Consider the following 13,033-nt stretch of genomic DNA (forward strand, 5'->3'; position numbering starts at 1 on the left):
AAGCAACGGGGCCGCTTTCTTGCTTCGAAAGGAGGGCGCAGATTAACCCCTGGAGTATCAAGAGGAGATACTGCGTGCGAGACAGCGCCGGTAGATGACTTGCACGAGCCTGTATACACTCCCATCATCACCGGACGGCCAAAGGTGTATAGCCTGCGCCCAAATATTAACCGAACTTTCCGTGATTGTCATGCCAACAGGTCGCGCAGAGTGCTGAAGCGGCTGCATAATGAGGCTAGTAAACGGGGGTGTCGCAGCTTGGGTCTGGTAGAGCGGGCTGCGACGTATGCTAGGGCATCGGTTTGCATTTATTCGGGACGTGAAGAGTAAGGCAGGATACTTTTGCCGACGTTCGCAAGGAGGCTGTGGCGAGAGCTGATAATGGCAGGGTTGAGGGTGGGGATAGCTGACAGGCTGCATATAATATACCCTTGTCCTGACATGTTGCCTTGACAAGAATGCATGCATAATTCCGGTACCGTTGAGCAAAGCTCTCATTGGACTCGTGAACGCAACAAGCGCAGACACATCAGTCTGAGCACCAACTGGAAGAAATTGTACAAGTTGTGTTGTCGAATGAATGAAGGCGTTGTTTCTGAGCCGGAGTCCCTCTGCAGAATAGGGCCTGGGCAGCTGGATATAGATTACCCACGTTCAATGACGGCCTACGACACCGCCGCTACAAGGACAGAAAATACCTGAACCTTGCCCCGCTCTTCCCTGCCCAGGAAATATGCCGGTCTCCCACCCAGTAGCCTACAGACTGTCAACGGACACTCTCCGCTGGGCCAATACTAGCCGAAGACCAGTTTAGTGGAGTGGCCGAAGGGTCTCGCGGGTGCGAGGCAGCTGGGTCGCGGAGATGGAATGGTAAACAGTAGCAGCCATGTACCTAGAAGTGTGCTTCATTCAGACAGAGATTGGGAGGAAAAGCCTTGTCGGAACAGGAAAATACCGCGATGGACCCGGCACTGGTGCTCGCGGCAGCTAGTATGCGCTTCATCTATTATGCTCTCCGTCTACCTTCTGCAATACGCCACCGGGATTGAGCACTGACAAAATACCGTGAGGGGCGGGAGGCAGGGTAAGGGACACATTAGTTTTTGTTTCCGGCTCGTTAAAATTGTCTTTTCATGGCTAGAGTGTTACGGCTTCCTCCAAGAAAGTCAGCCCGTCTGCGAGCAGAGAACTGGGGAACATGCGCCAGCAGGCTTAGGTAAGGATCATAGTTATAGATTTGCCTAGCTGACAAGTTTGTAACCTGGGGATAACATCATAGCGCCATTTATCGCGTCAACAAAACTGCTACTGCTTTTCATACTGCAGTGGCGTGGCAACAAATAGATTAAACCGGTTCACATGCACCCACCTTGAGCACTGAAATGTATCATCTGATGTCCCAGGCCCTGTGGACGCTCCGACTGGACTCTGGGCGGGATTTTAAAGTAAGAGGGGCGTCGTCGGGTCCATCCTCCGCCCCTGATATACGATCTCCGTTCCCAATCGGGAAGTCCTGAAGAACGGCCCCGGGAATCGAGGATCGGCCTCCGTGGGGAAATGAGGCTAGTCCTGCAGGCCAGTTCTTCAGGTATTCAGTGGAGGCCTGGGCCAGTGCATTTACGGGGTTCTCATATCTGGGCACGAATCATGGTGAAGGCTAAGGATCATGAAGTCCCTTGGCCCTGGACATTCCTCCATACACCTCACGTATACTATAGCGACAGCGGACCACCGGCTGCATAAACAGGATAGCAGCGGTAATCAACTGCATATGGACCCTCCATAAGCAAGGAATCCGGTTAAATGGATATACAATCGCTGGCTAGGAGCGAGGTATAAATCAGAGGCCATGTCCAGGGACGGTCTCTCCGTAACCACAACTGAAACATACTTCAAATTGACATCGAGCCAGAACCATGAAGGGCGCCGGCTCTGCTTCCTTTCTCCTAACCCTTCTCACCACGATCACCCGCACCTCCGCCCACGGGTATGTCTCCAACATCGTGATCAACGGCGTCTCGTACCGGGGCTGGCTTCCGTCCCAAGACCCCTACAACCCCTCCCCACCCATTGGAGTTGGCTGGGAAACTCCCAATCTGAGCAACGGCTTCGTGACCCCCGAAGAAGCCTCTACCGATGCAATAATCTGCCACAAGGAGGCGACCCCAGCCCGCGGGCACGCCACTGTCGCAGCAGGCGACAAGATTTACATCCAGTGGCAGCCTATTCCATGGCCTGACTCACATCATGGCCCGGTGTTGGATTATCTCGCCCCTTGCAATGGGGACTGCCAGACCGTCGACAAGAACAGCCTCGAGTTCTTCAAGATCTCCGGCGCCGGCCTGATCGACGGCTCCTCCCCGCCGGGCTACTGGGCAGATGACGAGCTGATCGAGAACGGAAACGGTTGGCTCGTCCAGATCCCCGCCGATATCAAGCCAGGCAATTACGTGCTCCGGCACGAGATCATCGCGCTGCACGGTGCGGGCAGCCAGAACGGGGCGCAACTGTACCCGCAGTGCTTCAATCTGAAGATCACCGGGTCGGGCACTGCTGAGCCGGCCGGTGTTCCAGGGCCTGAGCTATACTCGCCTACAGACCCAGGCATTTTGATTAACATCTACCAGGTCCTGACAGATTATGTTGTGCCTGGACCTTCGCCAATCCCGCAGGCAGTTGAGGTTGCGCAGTCTTCGTCTGTGATCACGGCGACAGGAACGCCGACGCCGGTATAGGATGATCGTTCTCCTATGTTCGTGCTGAGGGTTTGACCGATGTTGGATACTGTTTATAGGGCTGGGAGGACTGGCGATTCCTGTTTATCAATAGGGTGCTCTGTTTTTCGCCATCGAAGCCCTACCTTAAGCCTCAGAGCGCTCGTTCAAGTATCACTGTTTCCGCCCTTTTGAGTTATCTTATCGCACTAGCCAATACATCACCGATTTTTGCATCCCTAGTCTTTTAAATAGTGTCGAGTCGGGGCTGGTCGGAGATCCCATGACGTCACTCTCACGTGCGGCCATTAACCGTATACCGACTCAGAGGACTTAACCTCTCACTTAGCGTTCTTGAAATCCCTTGCACCCTTGAGATCGCTTAGCCAACGGCCAAAATGCAGCACATAACAATAGACCCAAAGAAGGTGCAGCCGCCGACCCGCGACGGCACTGCGAAAGATACACCGGCGCATCTGCCAGCCGCCAAAGCCAGCAACACCCACCCGACCAAGCCTGGTGGAGAGAATGCGTCGATCTATTTTGTAGGGACAGCTACAACTATCATGTCAGTCTTCTTGCTCTATAGCATTGTAGATATGCTAAGTTTTGGATAGAGAATGGCAAGGCGTCAGGATCATGACGGATGTACGTTCAGCCCTCCCAACACCACGCAGTCCTACTGACCAGAAGCAGCCAAACTTCCTCCACGCTGGCGACCATGTCCATCTGGGTCCCGGCGTCACATCGGCACGCAGGACTAATCCTGCGGTGGATCTGCACGAGTTGCCGCGTATCGATCTGGTGCTGTTGTCGCATTATCATGGGTATGTCATCTCCCCCCAAGCCAGACCATGAACGCTAATCTCATCTGAAGCGACCACTTCGACCAACACGTCGAAGCATCTCTCCGGCGCAATCTTCCAATGGTGACCACTGGCCACGCCAAGAAGATCTTGACCTCGAAAGGGCCGGAGTCGTTCACAAGCATATACGACCTCGAGCCGTTTCAACAGATGATGATAAACATTGCCTCGGAAACCGAGCAGGCGCACACGCCCAGTCTACGAGTTACCGGTATGCCGGGCAAGCATATCCCTATGGCAAAGCCGATTGAGAAACTTAACGAGTTGGTCGGCGCGGTACGTCCACCTGTCAACCTCCATCTATTCTGCCAGCTCCCTCTACAACCTCTCCTGGCAACCTCTCCTGGCAATCTCTCCTGGCAACCTCTCCTGGCAACCTCTCTCTACCACCACTCAGCTTAATTTCACCATGCTAATCAAGACCAGATCCCCCCAACAAACGGCTGGATAGTCGAACTCGGCCACGGCAAAGACGCCTCCTCATTCAAACCTGGCTACCGCATTTACATATCTGGGGATACCCTGATGTTCGACGAGCTGAAGGAAATCCCGAAGCGGTACGGCGAGCATAACATTGACTTGATGCTGATCCACCTCGGCGGGACGACTGTGCCGTCGCCGGCAATGTCCCCGTTAACCCTGATGGTGACCATGGACGGGAAGCAGGGGGTGGAGTTGATGCAGCTCGTAAAGCCGGATGTAACTATTCCGATCCACTACGATGACTACGATGTCTTTGCGAGCCCGCTGAGTGATTTTAAAGAGCAGGTCGAAAAGGCTGGACTTGGGGGCGGGGTTGTGTATCTGGACCGAGGGGAGGAGTATCGGTTTGCCGTGAGGGATTAGTCGCCCAAAACCAGAACTACTCGGTACAGTAATTCTGATAGTACGGCAATTAACCTGCATTCCAGACCAAATTACCCAAAAGTACTATCTTGCTATCAGCTTACTGATAACAAGGTACATTGTAGAAATGTGGCCTGACGCTGTGGAGCGCCTCGTAACGATGACGTCGTCGCCACGCTCCGCTGATCAACCGAACACTGAACCCAGAATTATGGCAGCCCATCCCGCCAATGGACGACGTCTTTTCTTCGCGTCGTCAGGCATGAGGTTATACAAGATACCCGTGCACTATGGTCAAGGGTTCAACCTGGCTTATTGTTCCACAACGCTTGGCGGGTGGCCGCCCCTGCCTTCATTGTTGCTCCTGCCTCGACATAAAAACCAAAAACTCGCTCTCACTATTGAGACAACATATTCTACCATTTTTATATCTTACGATTTTTAGGAACCCACTTTCGAAGCCGTCTTCAAAACCCTTATCAGCTCTGATAGTACATTGAACACGGAACGCGATATGTCCACCGCCTCGCCTACCTCATCCACCTCGTCCACCCCGACCTTCGCCTCGAGCCCAACCCTCTCACCCGACAGCATGAAAAGACAACCTCAACCGTCCGCGTCTACAAACCAAGTTCCGACTGTGGGCTCGCTGAAGAACTTTAAACGCTCGGTCTCATACAACATCCACAAATCCGTCCCTGAAGAGGATGCACACGCGCACACTACCTCGCCCACCGGATGGACGCTTGACGAAGCCGGCTGCAACCAGATGATGAAAGCGTCGCTCACCGGTCTGCTTAATTGCCAGGAAGTCAAGAGCGGCGCGCGCGAGCGCACGGTCCAGAACATGCTTATGAATACCGAAAGGGATCTCCGACGCGCGCGAAGGGCCAGTTTGAGGACTGGGGCATTGAGTGCAAAGAGAAGCGCGAACACGAGTCCGGATATCGCTAGCAGACCCAGTAAGGGCTCTCTAGATATGCCGAAGGGGGATAAGTGAACGAACCACCCGCCGTGCGCTTGGATATCGTTTACTTTAACATGCCGCGTCTAGGCAGCCGATGAGAACAATTGGTTTAAAACACCTATACTGGAAAGCGACGCAATTACCTCTATATTTTCAACCGCCGAAGGGCGCCTGAGAGAAGCGTCAGGGCTCGTGTCCATGGCAGGAAAAGGGACTCATCCCGCGGTTCATGCAACCGATCCGTCTGTCGCTAGTAAAGCCAAGTCTATAGCGCTTCTAGAACAATCAAATTGTGGTAGGATGGATCTAAGCCATGAATCCTAAGCCTTGAATCCTAGACCGGATGGAAAATCCATCACTATGTATGTAGTATGACGTCTTGATGACTGCCGCTCCTGATTGGTTGGCCGCTATTACTTCGCCATGAAGTCATGCAAGCGGCCATATATATATTGACAGTAGAGTCTCCTTTAGGTTACCACAATATCCAAAACAACTTTCAGATTTATACTGTTCAAAATGACAATGACTATGTCAGCTCTCCCCCTCCGCCGCACCGCCGGCCTTCTCTCCCGCACCCGCCTTGCTGGCAGTACGTCCCTCCACTACACTGTAAGACAAGCTCTAACAAGACCAGCACCCCGCCTCCGCTTCGCAAGCACCAAGCAAGCACAGAGTACGAAAGAAGCCGACCCAGCCTTCAGCTCCAACGCCAAGAACCCCGTCTCCAGCAGCGGCGCCTCACAATCTATCAACCTGTCGCGCGGCAAGGAAGCCCGATCCTCTGATACAGCGGATACGCGATCCGTGCAGAGCCCTATTTCGTCGCAGGATGGGCCGACGAGCGAGCAGCATGCCGGAGAGGAGCAGACGAGTGCGGACGCAATGATCAAGAATGACCCCAGCGAGCCGGCTGAGAAGAAGAGGGCGAATGTAGAAGCGGCAGGGAGGAGGAAGCTGGGGCCCGAGGATGATCAGTAATCCAGGGGTTTAGAAGAGGGTTAAGACTGAGCTGTGGCTTATAATAGATGGTTGACGCTGTTTGCGTCACGGGTTTGGTCTCTCAGTAAATATTTACATAAAACCTGTCATGATTGAGATACCGTCTCCATTGCCTCCGGCGCAGGAAGGACATCCAGTGCCCAGGCATGCAGTTTGTTGCTTGCGATGTCCCATGGCGTATATCCAGTGTCGTTTCGCTGCGTAGCTAGCTGCGGTGCTTTCTCCAATAACAGCGTAATAGTTCTCTGATGCTCAATGACCCAATAGTTCTTGCTCGGGTCAACAGCGCGTCCTCGGATGCTGGGCTGATCCTCATGCTGAACCAGCAGATGGAGAACATTGTTCCCAGAGGTATCAGTGGCAGTCAGATCAGCACCCTTCTCGTACAGCGTCATTGCCCGTGTCGGGTCACCCTCAAGATACGGAGCCGGGTTGATGCGTGTGCTTGTGGGTTGGAAGAGCGCCGGGCTGTACGCATACGAGTTTGTGCCCGTGGCGCAAGACGCAGCAGCGAGGAGCAGGGTTCGACCAAGACCGTCGCGGCGTTCGAGATCCAGAGTCTCCATGTCCAAGAATGGCTGTATGATGCCGCCCGAACTGAAAACTAAGTGCACGATGGGACCCTGCCTATCACAGATCAGAAACGGGTCCGCGCCCCGGCGTAGCAGGTGCTGTATCATCACGATGGCTTTGCTCCGAGCGTGAATGTCATTCCACGCATCCATTGCCATGTAGTGAAGCGGGTGGAGGACATAGTTTGGCATGCGCGGGAGTTTCTCCAAGCGGTGCGTATGCCAGTGCGGCTGGGCGTTGGATAGGACGGTCGCGTTAACGTCGATCCCGGTGTCCAGAAACGCGTCTAGCACGGCGGGGTTCAGAAAGTCGAGGGCAGAGAATAGCTCCATGGGATGGTCGGGCGACGGACGGGCTCCATGCTCGAGGAGGAGTTTGACCAGCTGGGTATCATGTGCTGCCATCGAGAGCGGGCTCCAGCCACAGTACGCTGGGATGTTAGGATCAGCTCCACCTTCCAGCAGGATTCGAGCGATTTCCAGTTGGCCGTATCTTCCCAGATCCCCTAATGTGACTGCAAGACACAAGGGCGTCTTGCCCTGCTTGTTCCGAGCGTTTGGATCGGCGCCGTGTTCCAGCAGATACTTGATGGCGCCTTGATGCCACCAATGGCCACCCTGTGCGAGGTAGTGGAGGATCGTATCAGCTGGCTTATATTGCCGGTCAGCGTCAACTTTTGACGAAAAATGAACATCCGGCTCCATATGGAGGCCGTTTGCGAACACAAGGTTCACATCAGCGTGGAACTTCTCAACGACGACCTTGATCACATCAAGATTGGGCAGTTCTCGCTGCGCGGCAGCAAAGAGGTAGGGAATGAGCCTTCCGCCAAGTGTTCGTTCTCCCCCGTTGATCCAGCCCTGCTCTGACATGAGGCTTCCAATGCGCGCGAATAGATCATGGTAACCGTATCTAGCCAACAAAACCAACAACTCGCCCAGCTCTCTCTGATCGGTGTCTCGTACGTGGTCTCTATTTCTCTCCAGCGCCTGAGCAACCTCCTCATGATGACCACGCAGGACAAGCTTCACCAGATCGTAGTGGAGGATGTAGCCAGAGCTGCGGAGCTCCTTATCAAGAAGTGCAGGCACTTCCTTCCATTTCATGGTCAAATACTTAAACTCAATATTTTTGCGATAATGCAAGTCCCAGACTCCCTGCTCTGCCAGCCGTTCCAATTCCACGGCCATCTCTGCTGACTCGCTCCAGACTGCAGCGCTCATGATGTTGTTACTGAATCTCCGCTCAGGATCAAGTTTTGCTCCATGCGCAGCCAGTAGACGCACAATAGGGCCAATGCTAACCGTGTCGTGCTCAGAGCGCACCTCGTTCAGTCCAACACGTTTCTTCCTCGATTTGGATGTACTCGGCTGATGCGGTCTGGTCTCCAGGTTGCGTAAGACACCGCCAGTCTGTAAGGTGTGAAACAAATTCATGCTGTCTTCCGTCAATTCCCAGAGCTTTTCTTCAGCTGTAAACTCCGCGCACGCATCCAAAAGCCGTTTCTGCTTCGCGTCCTCGGCATTGACGTCCGCTCCGGCTTGCAGCAGCAGTGCGACGGTTTCCAACCGACCGGAGCGACACGCGTCATGCAACGGAGCCCGTCCAATCTTGCAGCGGGCGTTGACGAGGGCTATCTGGCCAGTCGACTTGTAATGCTCCAGTAAGAGCCCAACTATGTTGCTCTGCCGCGCTCTCGACGCTATATGTAGCAGGTTTAGCCCCTCTTTCGTTGTGGACGTGGGAACAGCCCCCCTCGATATCAGATTAGCCACCAGTGCCTCCGAGACAGTGGCTGCAAAATGGATAGGGGCGGCACCATCATTGTCCACACTATTGATCCCCAGCTCTAGGCCGGCGTCGAGTAGTACGTCAATGGCTGAGGACTGCGGGACCGTCGAGGGCATAAAATAGTGCTGCGATACCTGACCACACAGAAAATGCAGCGGGGTCCGCCCTTTGTGGTTTCGTATTGTTGGTGACATGCCCCGGCCAAGAATATCAAGGATTGCAAGGACTGCCTTGCCATCTGAGAACGTGGCAACGTTAGCAGCCAGATGATGCAAAACTGTATCGCCTTTGTAATTGGCCAACCCAGGGTCTGCGCCGAGGGAAAGCAGGGTCTGAAAGTGGTCAGAGTTGAAATCATACGGTCGGACTGTGTAGTGTAAGACGCCGTTTCCATTGTAGTCTTGCGTGTTCAGGTTTGCGCCTTGCGCGATAAATGTTGAAAGCACTTCGGCATAATTGTATCTCGGCTGTGGTGACATAACTCGAGCCAGCGGAGTACGGCCCTTGTGGTCTTTAGCCTCGAGGTCAGCGCCGGCAGCGCATAGAATGTCGAGGACGTCCCTCAAGCAATCGGCCGCCATGTCAAGCAAGTGAAGCGGCGTACACCCGTCGTTATTTCTCTGGTTCGGATCGAGGCCTAAATCCAGCAGCTCCAGGGTGGCTTCCTTGGCACGGAGGCTCTGGACTGCGGCATGGAGCAAGGTATTCCCATTGGAGTCCGTCAATCCCCAGTCTGAGACGTAAGGGCGAAGCACAGAAAGATCGCCAAGCATGTTGTGCTTTGCATACAGATGCAGAGGGGTCATTCCGTCGCTCGGCCGGACAATGTCCAAGCGCGCACCATGGCCGATGAGAGCTTCCAGGGTGTCCGGTTGTTTGGGAAGGCCCCAGAAAAGATGCATAGGCGTTGATCCATCGTGTGTCTTTGCGTTCGGATCGGCCCCTTGGTCGACAAGGAAGCCTGCAAGTCTAAGACTGTCGCGGAGGCAGAAGTGTAGTACCGTCCATCCCTGCTGGTTAGCAGCGTTGATGTCGCACCCAGCTTCAAGTAGCAAGCAAGCACAGCACATGAGTCTTTCGATGTAGTCCGTATCATCCTCGCCTGGCCTGCGCCCCTGCTTCACCAGGGCAAAAAGCGGAGTCGAATCTGGTTGACGGTCAGTGATTGGGCTGTTCCTCGACTTGATTGCTGGATCGGCTCCCTTTTCGAGTAAAAGTTGAATGACATCAGGTTCGCCGTTCAAGGTCGCCAAGAAGAGCGCAGTGTCGCCTTGGAATGTGGCGTTCACGTCGACGCCGGGGATTTCAAGAAGCTCTAGGATGATGGCGATGTGACCGTTCTTGCAGGCTCGGCACAGAGCCGCATTGAGATCGTCCTTGTCCGCGGTGGAGGCTGCGGCCCTGACAGCATCAAGATCGCCAGATTCACACGACACTTGGAGGGCGCTTTTGGGTTCCGGATTGGAGGGCTCCAGGGGCGGGCCGCCAAACATATCCAAGAAGCTAAACATGACAGGCTGCAGATTGAAGGATTTTGTCGAAGACGAATCCAGGGACTCAGGGTAGTGGAGACTTTTTGTAGAGACCGTGGGTGGAGACAAATTAGGCTGCCGCTGGTGTTTGCCTGGACTAGCCTGGATTAGCCTGGACGGTGGCCAGACTGCAACAGTGTGCCTGTGCCTGGATTGCAAGAAACAGGATTGGTGGAGTCTTGTCAGTGCACGCCGAGGCGAGACATGGCCTCTTTCTCATAATTATGTCGTTGTGGCTTTGTCTTTGTGGTAATTGATGTGAAGAATTGGCCAATATATACCTAATACAGAACCACGAAGGTGATTGTTTGGCTTCGTGCAAAACTGGCATGAGATCGGTACCTGCAGGTGAGTACTTAGGGTTTGTTCTGTAAGTACAAATATTCTATAGCAGGTTTCCTGCTTGGCCTGTTCCTCTTCCGCAAGAGTTCTCTATATAAACTGTTTTAGAGCATAGGGGACCGTATTGAATTTTGACATTTTATCGAGCCTTACGCGCAATCCTGCTAGTATATCTTATATGTAGAAGATATACGAGATAAAACCGACAGGTAGAAAGATCAAGGATGTAAGATCACTCACTCGATAATCCGGCTCAATTTAGGAACCTGGCGATATCATTAGCTTACCAGCTCTAGGACTAGCACATGGTTCCATGCACTAGGATTGGACGATAGCATAGCTAAAATCCTAAACTTAGCAATGTCGTTCTATGGTAGTCCACCAACACTATATCTACAGAGAATTGAACTTTCTCATTGGCAACTTCTCCTCGTCGCGGTATTACTACCAAGAATACAACATAGAAGAAGGGGCTTAAGCGTATCTTTGTTTAGGGCTAGGTAACCACTACTTTGACCATAAGTTTCGAGTACTCTCTAATCAGCTAAACTCCGCACCTGGGAGAAAAAGAAGGCCTCTACATGGAAGATCATCCATATACCTAGCTACGTAAGAGTTCCGTGGCAGAGGATACGGTAGAAATCTAGCCAAACAAAAACAGTAATAACATTCTAGGCGTCTTGCATGTACCCTAATCAAACGAGTGACAGTCCAACCATTGCTAGCAATTCCCCGTCAAACAAAACCATGGCTTTATATCTAGATCACGAAGACCGGAAAGGGATCCCTAAGTTATTGCATGCATCAAAGCACTTTAGTTGACGTGCCTAACAGTGACAACAACGTTGCTGTTACCACCGATGGTAGAGGATCCTGAAAAATATTATATTAAACCTTGCAGTATTCAAAGGGGTGTGGTGGAATAAATGAACTACTTACCTCCAACGTATTGGTCGGCATTGGTGCAGCTTCCAAGGATTGCCTCAGCAGCAGCGGCAACGTTTTGGCTAAAGAGTATGAATTAGATGAATCACCACGGCTAGGGAAGAGCAGCTTACCAAGGGGTTCCAGTGGTTCCGCTGCTGAGGATCACCGCAGCTCCGTCCCGGCAGAAACCACCGTTGCCATCGCCGACCTTGCAGCTATCAGTGCCCTTGTCCTTAAGGTAGTTGATGCAGTTCTGAACATCGCCGATGGGAGCGTAGTTGACACCATCGCACTGGACGCCGTCGCGGGCCTGGAGGGCAGGAGAAGCGAAGGCATTGCCGGCGAGGGCGAGCATGGAAACGATGAAGGTGGTGGACATCATTTTGGCGGTTTGAAAGTTGCGTTGAAAAGATAGATATAAAATCTGAATTAGATTTTGAGAGCTGGGGCTTGGTTGTCTTCGAATTCGAGTCGATGGGATAGATGCCTCCTTATATACCTTTTTCCAGGCCTTAGACCGGAAGGCTGAAGCTCCATACGATCGTCTTTTCTCTCCTTATTCTCCAGGTCTGATGGCGTTTTCTGCCTAAAGAGGGCTGTGTAGACCACTATCATGAACTAGCTGGGGCTTTCCCTCGCCATACGCGATTAGGGCTTACAGTGTTGCTGTCGTGGCCCAGCTGATGTTGCTATACAAGGATCAGAGTTTGGTTGCGAGTGACCACGTTCCACTCAGGACGAAGGTGGCTTGGTGGATTCTAGCTTCAGAAATACGTTGCCATATCTTTGAGTGCGCCTTACTTTCCAATCATGTAGATGGCTTGAACATATAGCCAGTAAAGGCGTAGCCTGGCGGGCTCTGAACTTCCTCATGAAAATTTACTTGACCGACCCAGTACTCTCATGGTAGCCGCACAGTGACAGGGCAAAGGATACATGGCCTAGGGAAGAGCAACAACACAACAGTACACCCCGCAAACTGTAAGGCGTCCAACCAAGAGATCTTGATCAGGCACTGATTATCGTCCTGCACAAATATCGCCCCTTCCGTAGCCACGGCCCCCCGAAAGAGGGCGAATAAGAGACCCCATGGGTCCGAGCCAGGGCAACCACTATCTTTGTCACGAGCTAGAGTCGTTGATACTAACAAGTAGCATTGGACTAGAGAAGAATTCGTTAAAGAACTAATAAACAGTGACCGTTGAGCTTCTTATATGCTTTGCCGGAATGGCAAGCTTGGTAGCGAGCTCGGGTCATAGGACTCCGAGTGTGTTGATCAGTATCAAACATATTGGTCACGTTGATAATGTTGACCACGTTGATCTTGTTAATCCTGTTGATCATGTTGTTGATCATGTTGATCATGTCCATCGCAATTCGGGCAATGCCCGAATCAAGACTTCGGGCGTAGCTCGTCACATAAGCCCCCCCTTCCTCCCGCGGCCCTTCCCTTCAAGGCGGCCTGTGGGCGTA

The 13,033-nt window shown here is 52.8% G+C and overlaps 5 protein-coding genes across 5 annotated transcripts; 4 read left to right on the top strand and 1 right to left on the bottom strand.

The window, feature by feature from the left end:
• Positions 1–1,639: 1,639 nt before the first annotated feature.
• BDW70DRAFT_170525 (lytic polysaccharide monooxygenase auxiliary activity family 9 protein) lies at positions 1,640–3,044 on the top strand. The gene has a single exon (XM_073742952.1). The coding sequence runs from the start codon at positions 1,917–1,919 to the stop codon at positions 2,733–2,735; it is 819 nt and encodes a 272-aa protein (XP_073593051.1). The 5' UTR covers positions 1,640–1,916; the 3' UTR covers positions 2,736–3,044.
• Positions 2,365–4,491, top strand: BDW70DRAFT_142204 (MBL fold metallo-hydrolase). The gene is made up of 5 exons (XM_073737890.1): positions 2,365–3,282; positions 3,332–3,362; positions 3,411–3,541; positions 3,592–3,856; positions 4,007–4,491. The coding sequence occupies exons 1-5, from the start codon at positions 3,113–3,115 to the stop codon at positions 4,424–4,426; spliced, it is 1,017 nt and encodes a 338-aa protein (XP_073593052.1). The 5' UTR covers positions 2,365–3,112; the 3' UTR covers positions 4,427–4,491.
• Positions 4,492–4,639: 148 nt separating this feature from the next.
• On the top strand, positions 4,640–5,775 carry BDW70DRAFT_142206 (uncharacterized protein). The gene has a single exon (XM_073737891.1). The coding sequence runs from the start codon at positions 4,941–4,943 to the stop codon at positions 5,424–5,426; it is 486 nt and encodes a 161-aa protein (XP_073593053.1). The 5' UTR covers positions 4,640–4,940; the 3' UTR covers positions 5,427–5,775.
• A 137-nt stretch (positions 5,776–5,912) lies between these two features.
• On the top strand, positions 5,913–6,374 carry BDW70DRAFT_162821 (uncharacterized protein; the record flags this gene model as incomplete). The annotated part of the gene is made up of 2 exons (XM_073741198.1): positions 5,913–5,985; positions 6,031–6,374. The coding sequence occupies 2 exons, from the start codon at positions 5,913–5,915 to the stop codon at positions 6,372–6,374; spliced, it is 417 nt and encodes a 138-aa protein (XP_073593054.1).
• A 5,073-nt stretch (positions 6,375–11,447) lies between these two features.
• Positions 11,448–11,942, bottom strand: BDW70DRAFT_162823 (uncharacterized protein; the record flags this gene model as incomplete). Its single annotated transcript, XM_073741199.1, has 3 exons — positions 11,448–11,506; positions 11,573–11,640; positions 11,692–11,942. The coding sequence occupies 3 exons, from the start codon at positions 11,940–11,942 to the stop codon at positions 11,448–11,450; spliced, it is 378 nt and encodes a 125-aa protein (XP_073593055.1).
• Between the last annotated feature and the right edge of the window lie 1,091 nt (positions 11,943–13,033).

The sequence above is a fragment of the Aspergillus foveolatus genome (genome assembly GCF_047715535.1).
Source record: "Aspergillus foveolatus strain CBS 279.81 unplaced genomic scaffold BDW70scaffold_56, whole genome shotgun sequence".
Taxonomy (NCBI): Eukaryota; Fungi; Ascomycota; class Eurotiomycetes; order Eurotiales; family Aspergillaceae; genus Aspergillus; species Aspergillus foveolatus.

What these genes read in the sequence shown, in the direction of transcription:
- BDW70DRAFT_142206 (XM_073737891.1), top strand. Translation starts at nt 4,941, where the DNA reads ATGTCCACCGCCTCGCCTACCTCATCCACCTCGTCCACCCCGACCTTC.
- BDW70DRAFT_170525 (XM_073742952.1), top strand. Translation starts at nt 1,917, where the DNA reads ATGAAGGGCGCCGGCTCTGCTTCCTTTCTCCTAACCCTTCTCACCACG.
- BDW70DRAFT_142204 (XM_073737890.1), top strand. Translation starts at nt 3,113, where the DNA reads ATGCAGCACATAACAATAGACCCAAAGAAGGTGCAGCCGCCGACCCGC. An exon ending in GGGACAGCTACAACTATCAT is followed by an intron (nt 3,283 to 3,331) that starts GTCAGTCTTCTT and finishes AGTTTTGGATAG; the next exon opens with AGAATGGCAAGGCGTCAGGA. An exon ending in GCGTCAGGATCATGACGGAT is followed by an intron (nt 3,363 to 3,410) that starts GTACGTTCAGCC and finishes GACCAGAAGCAG; the next exon opens with CCAAACTTCCTCCACGCTGG.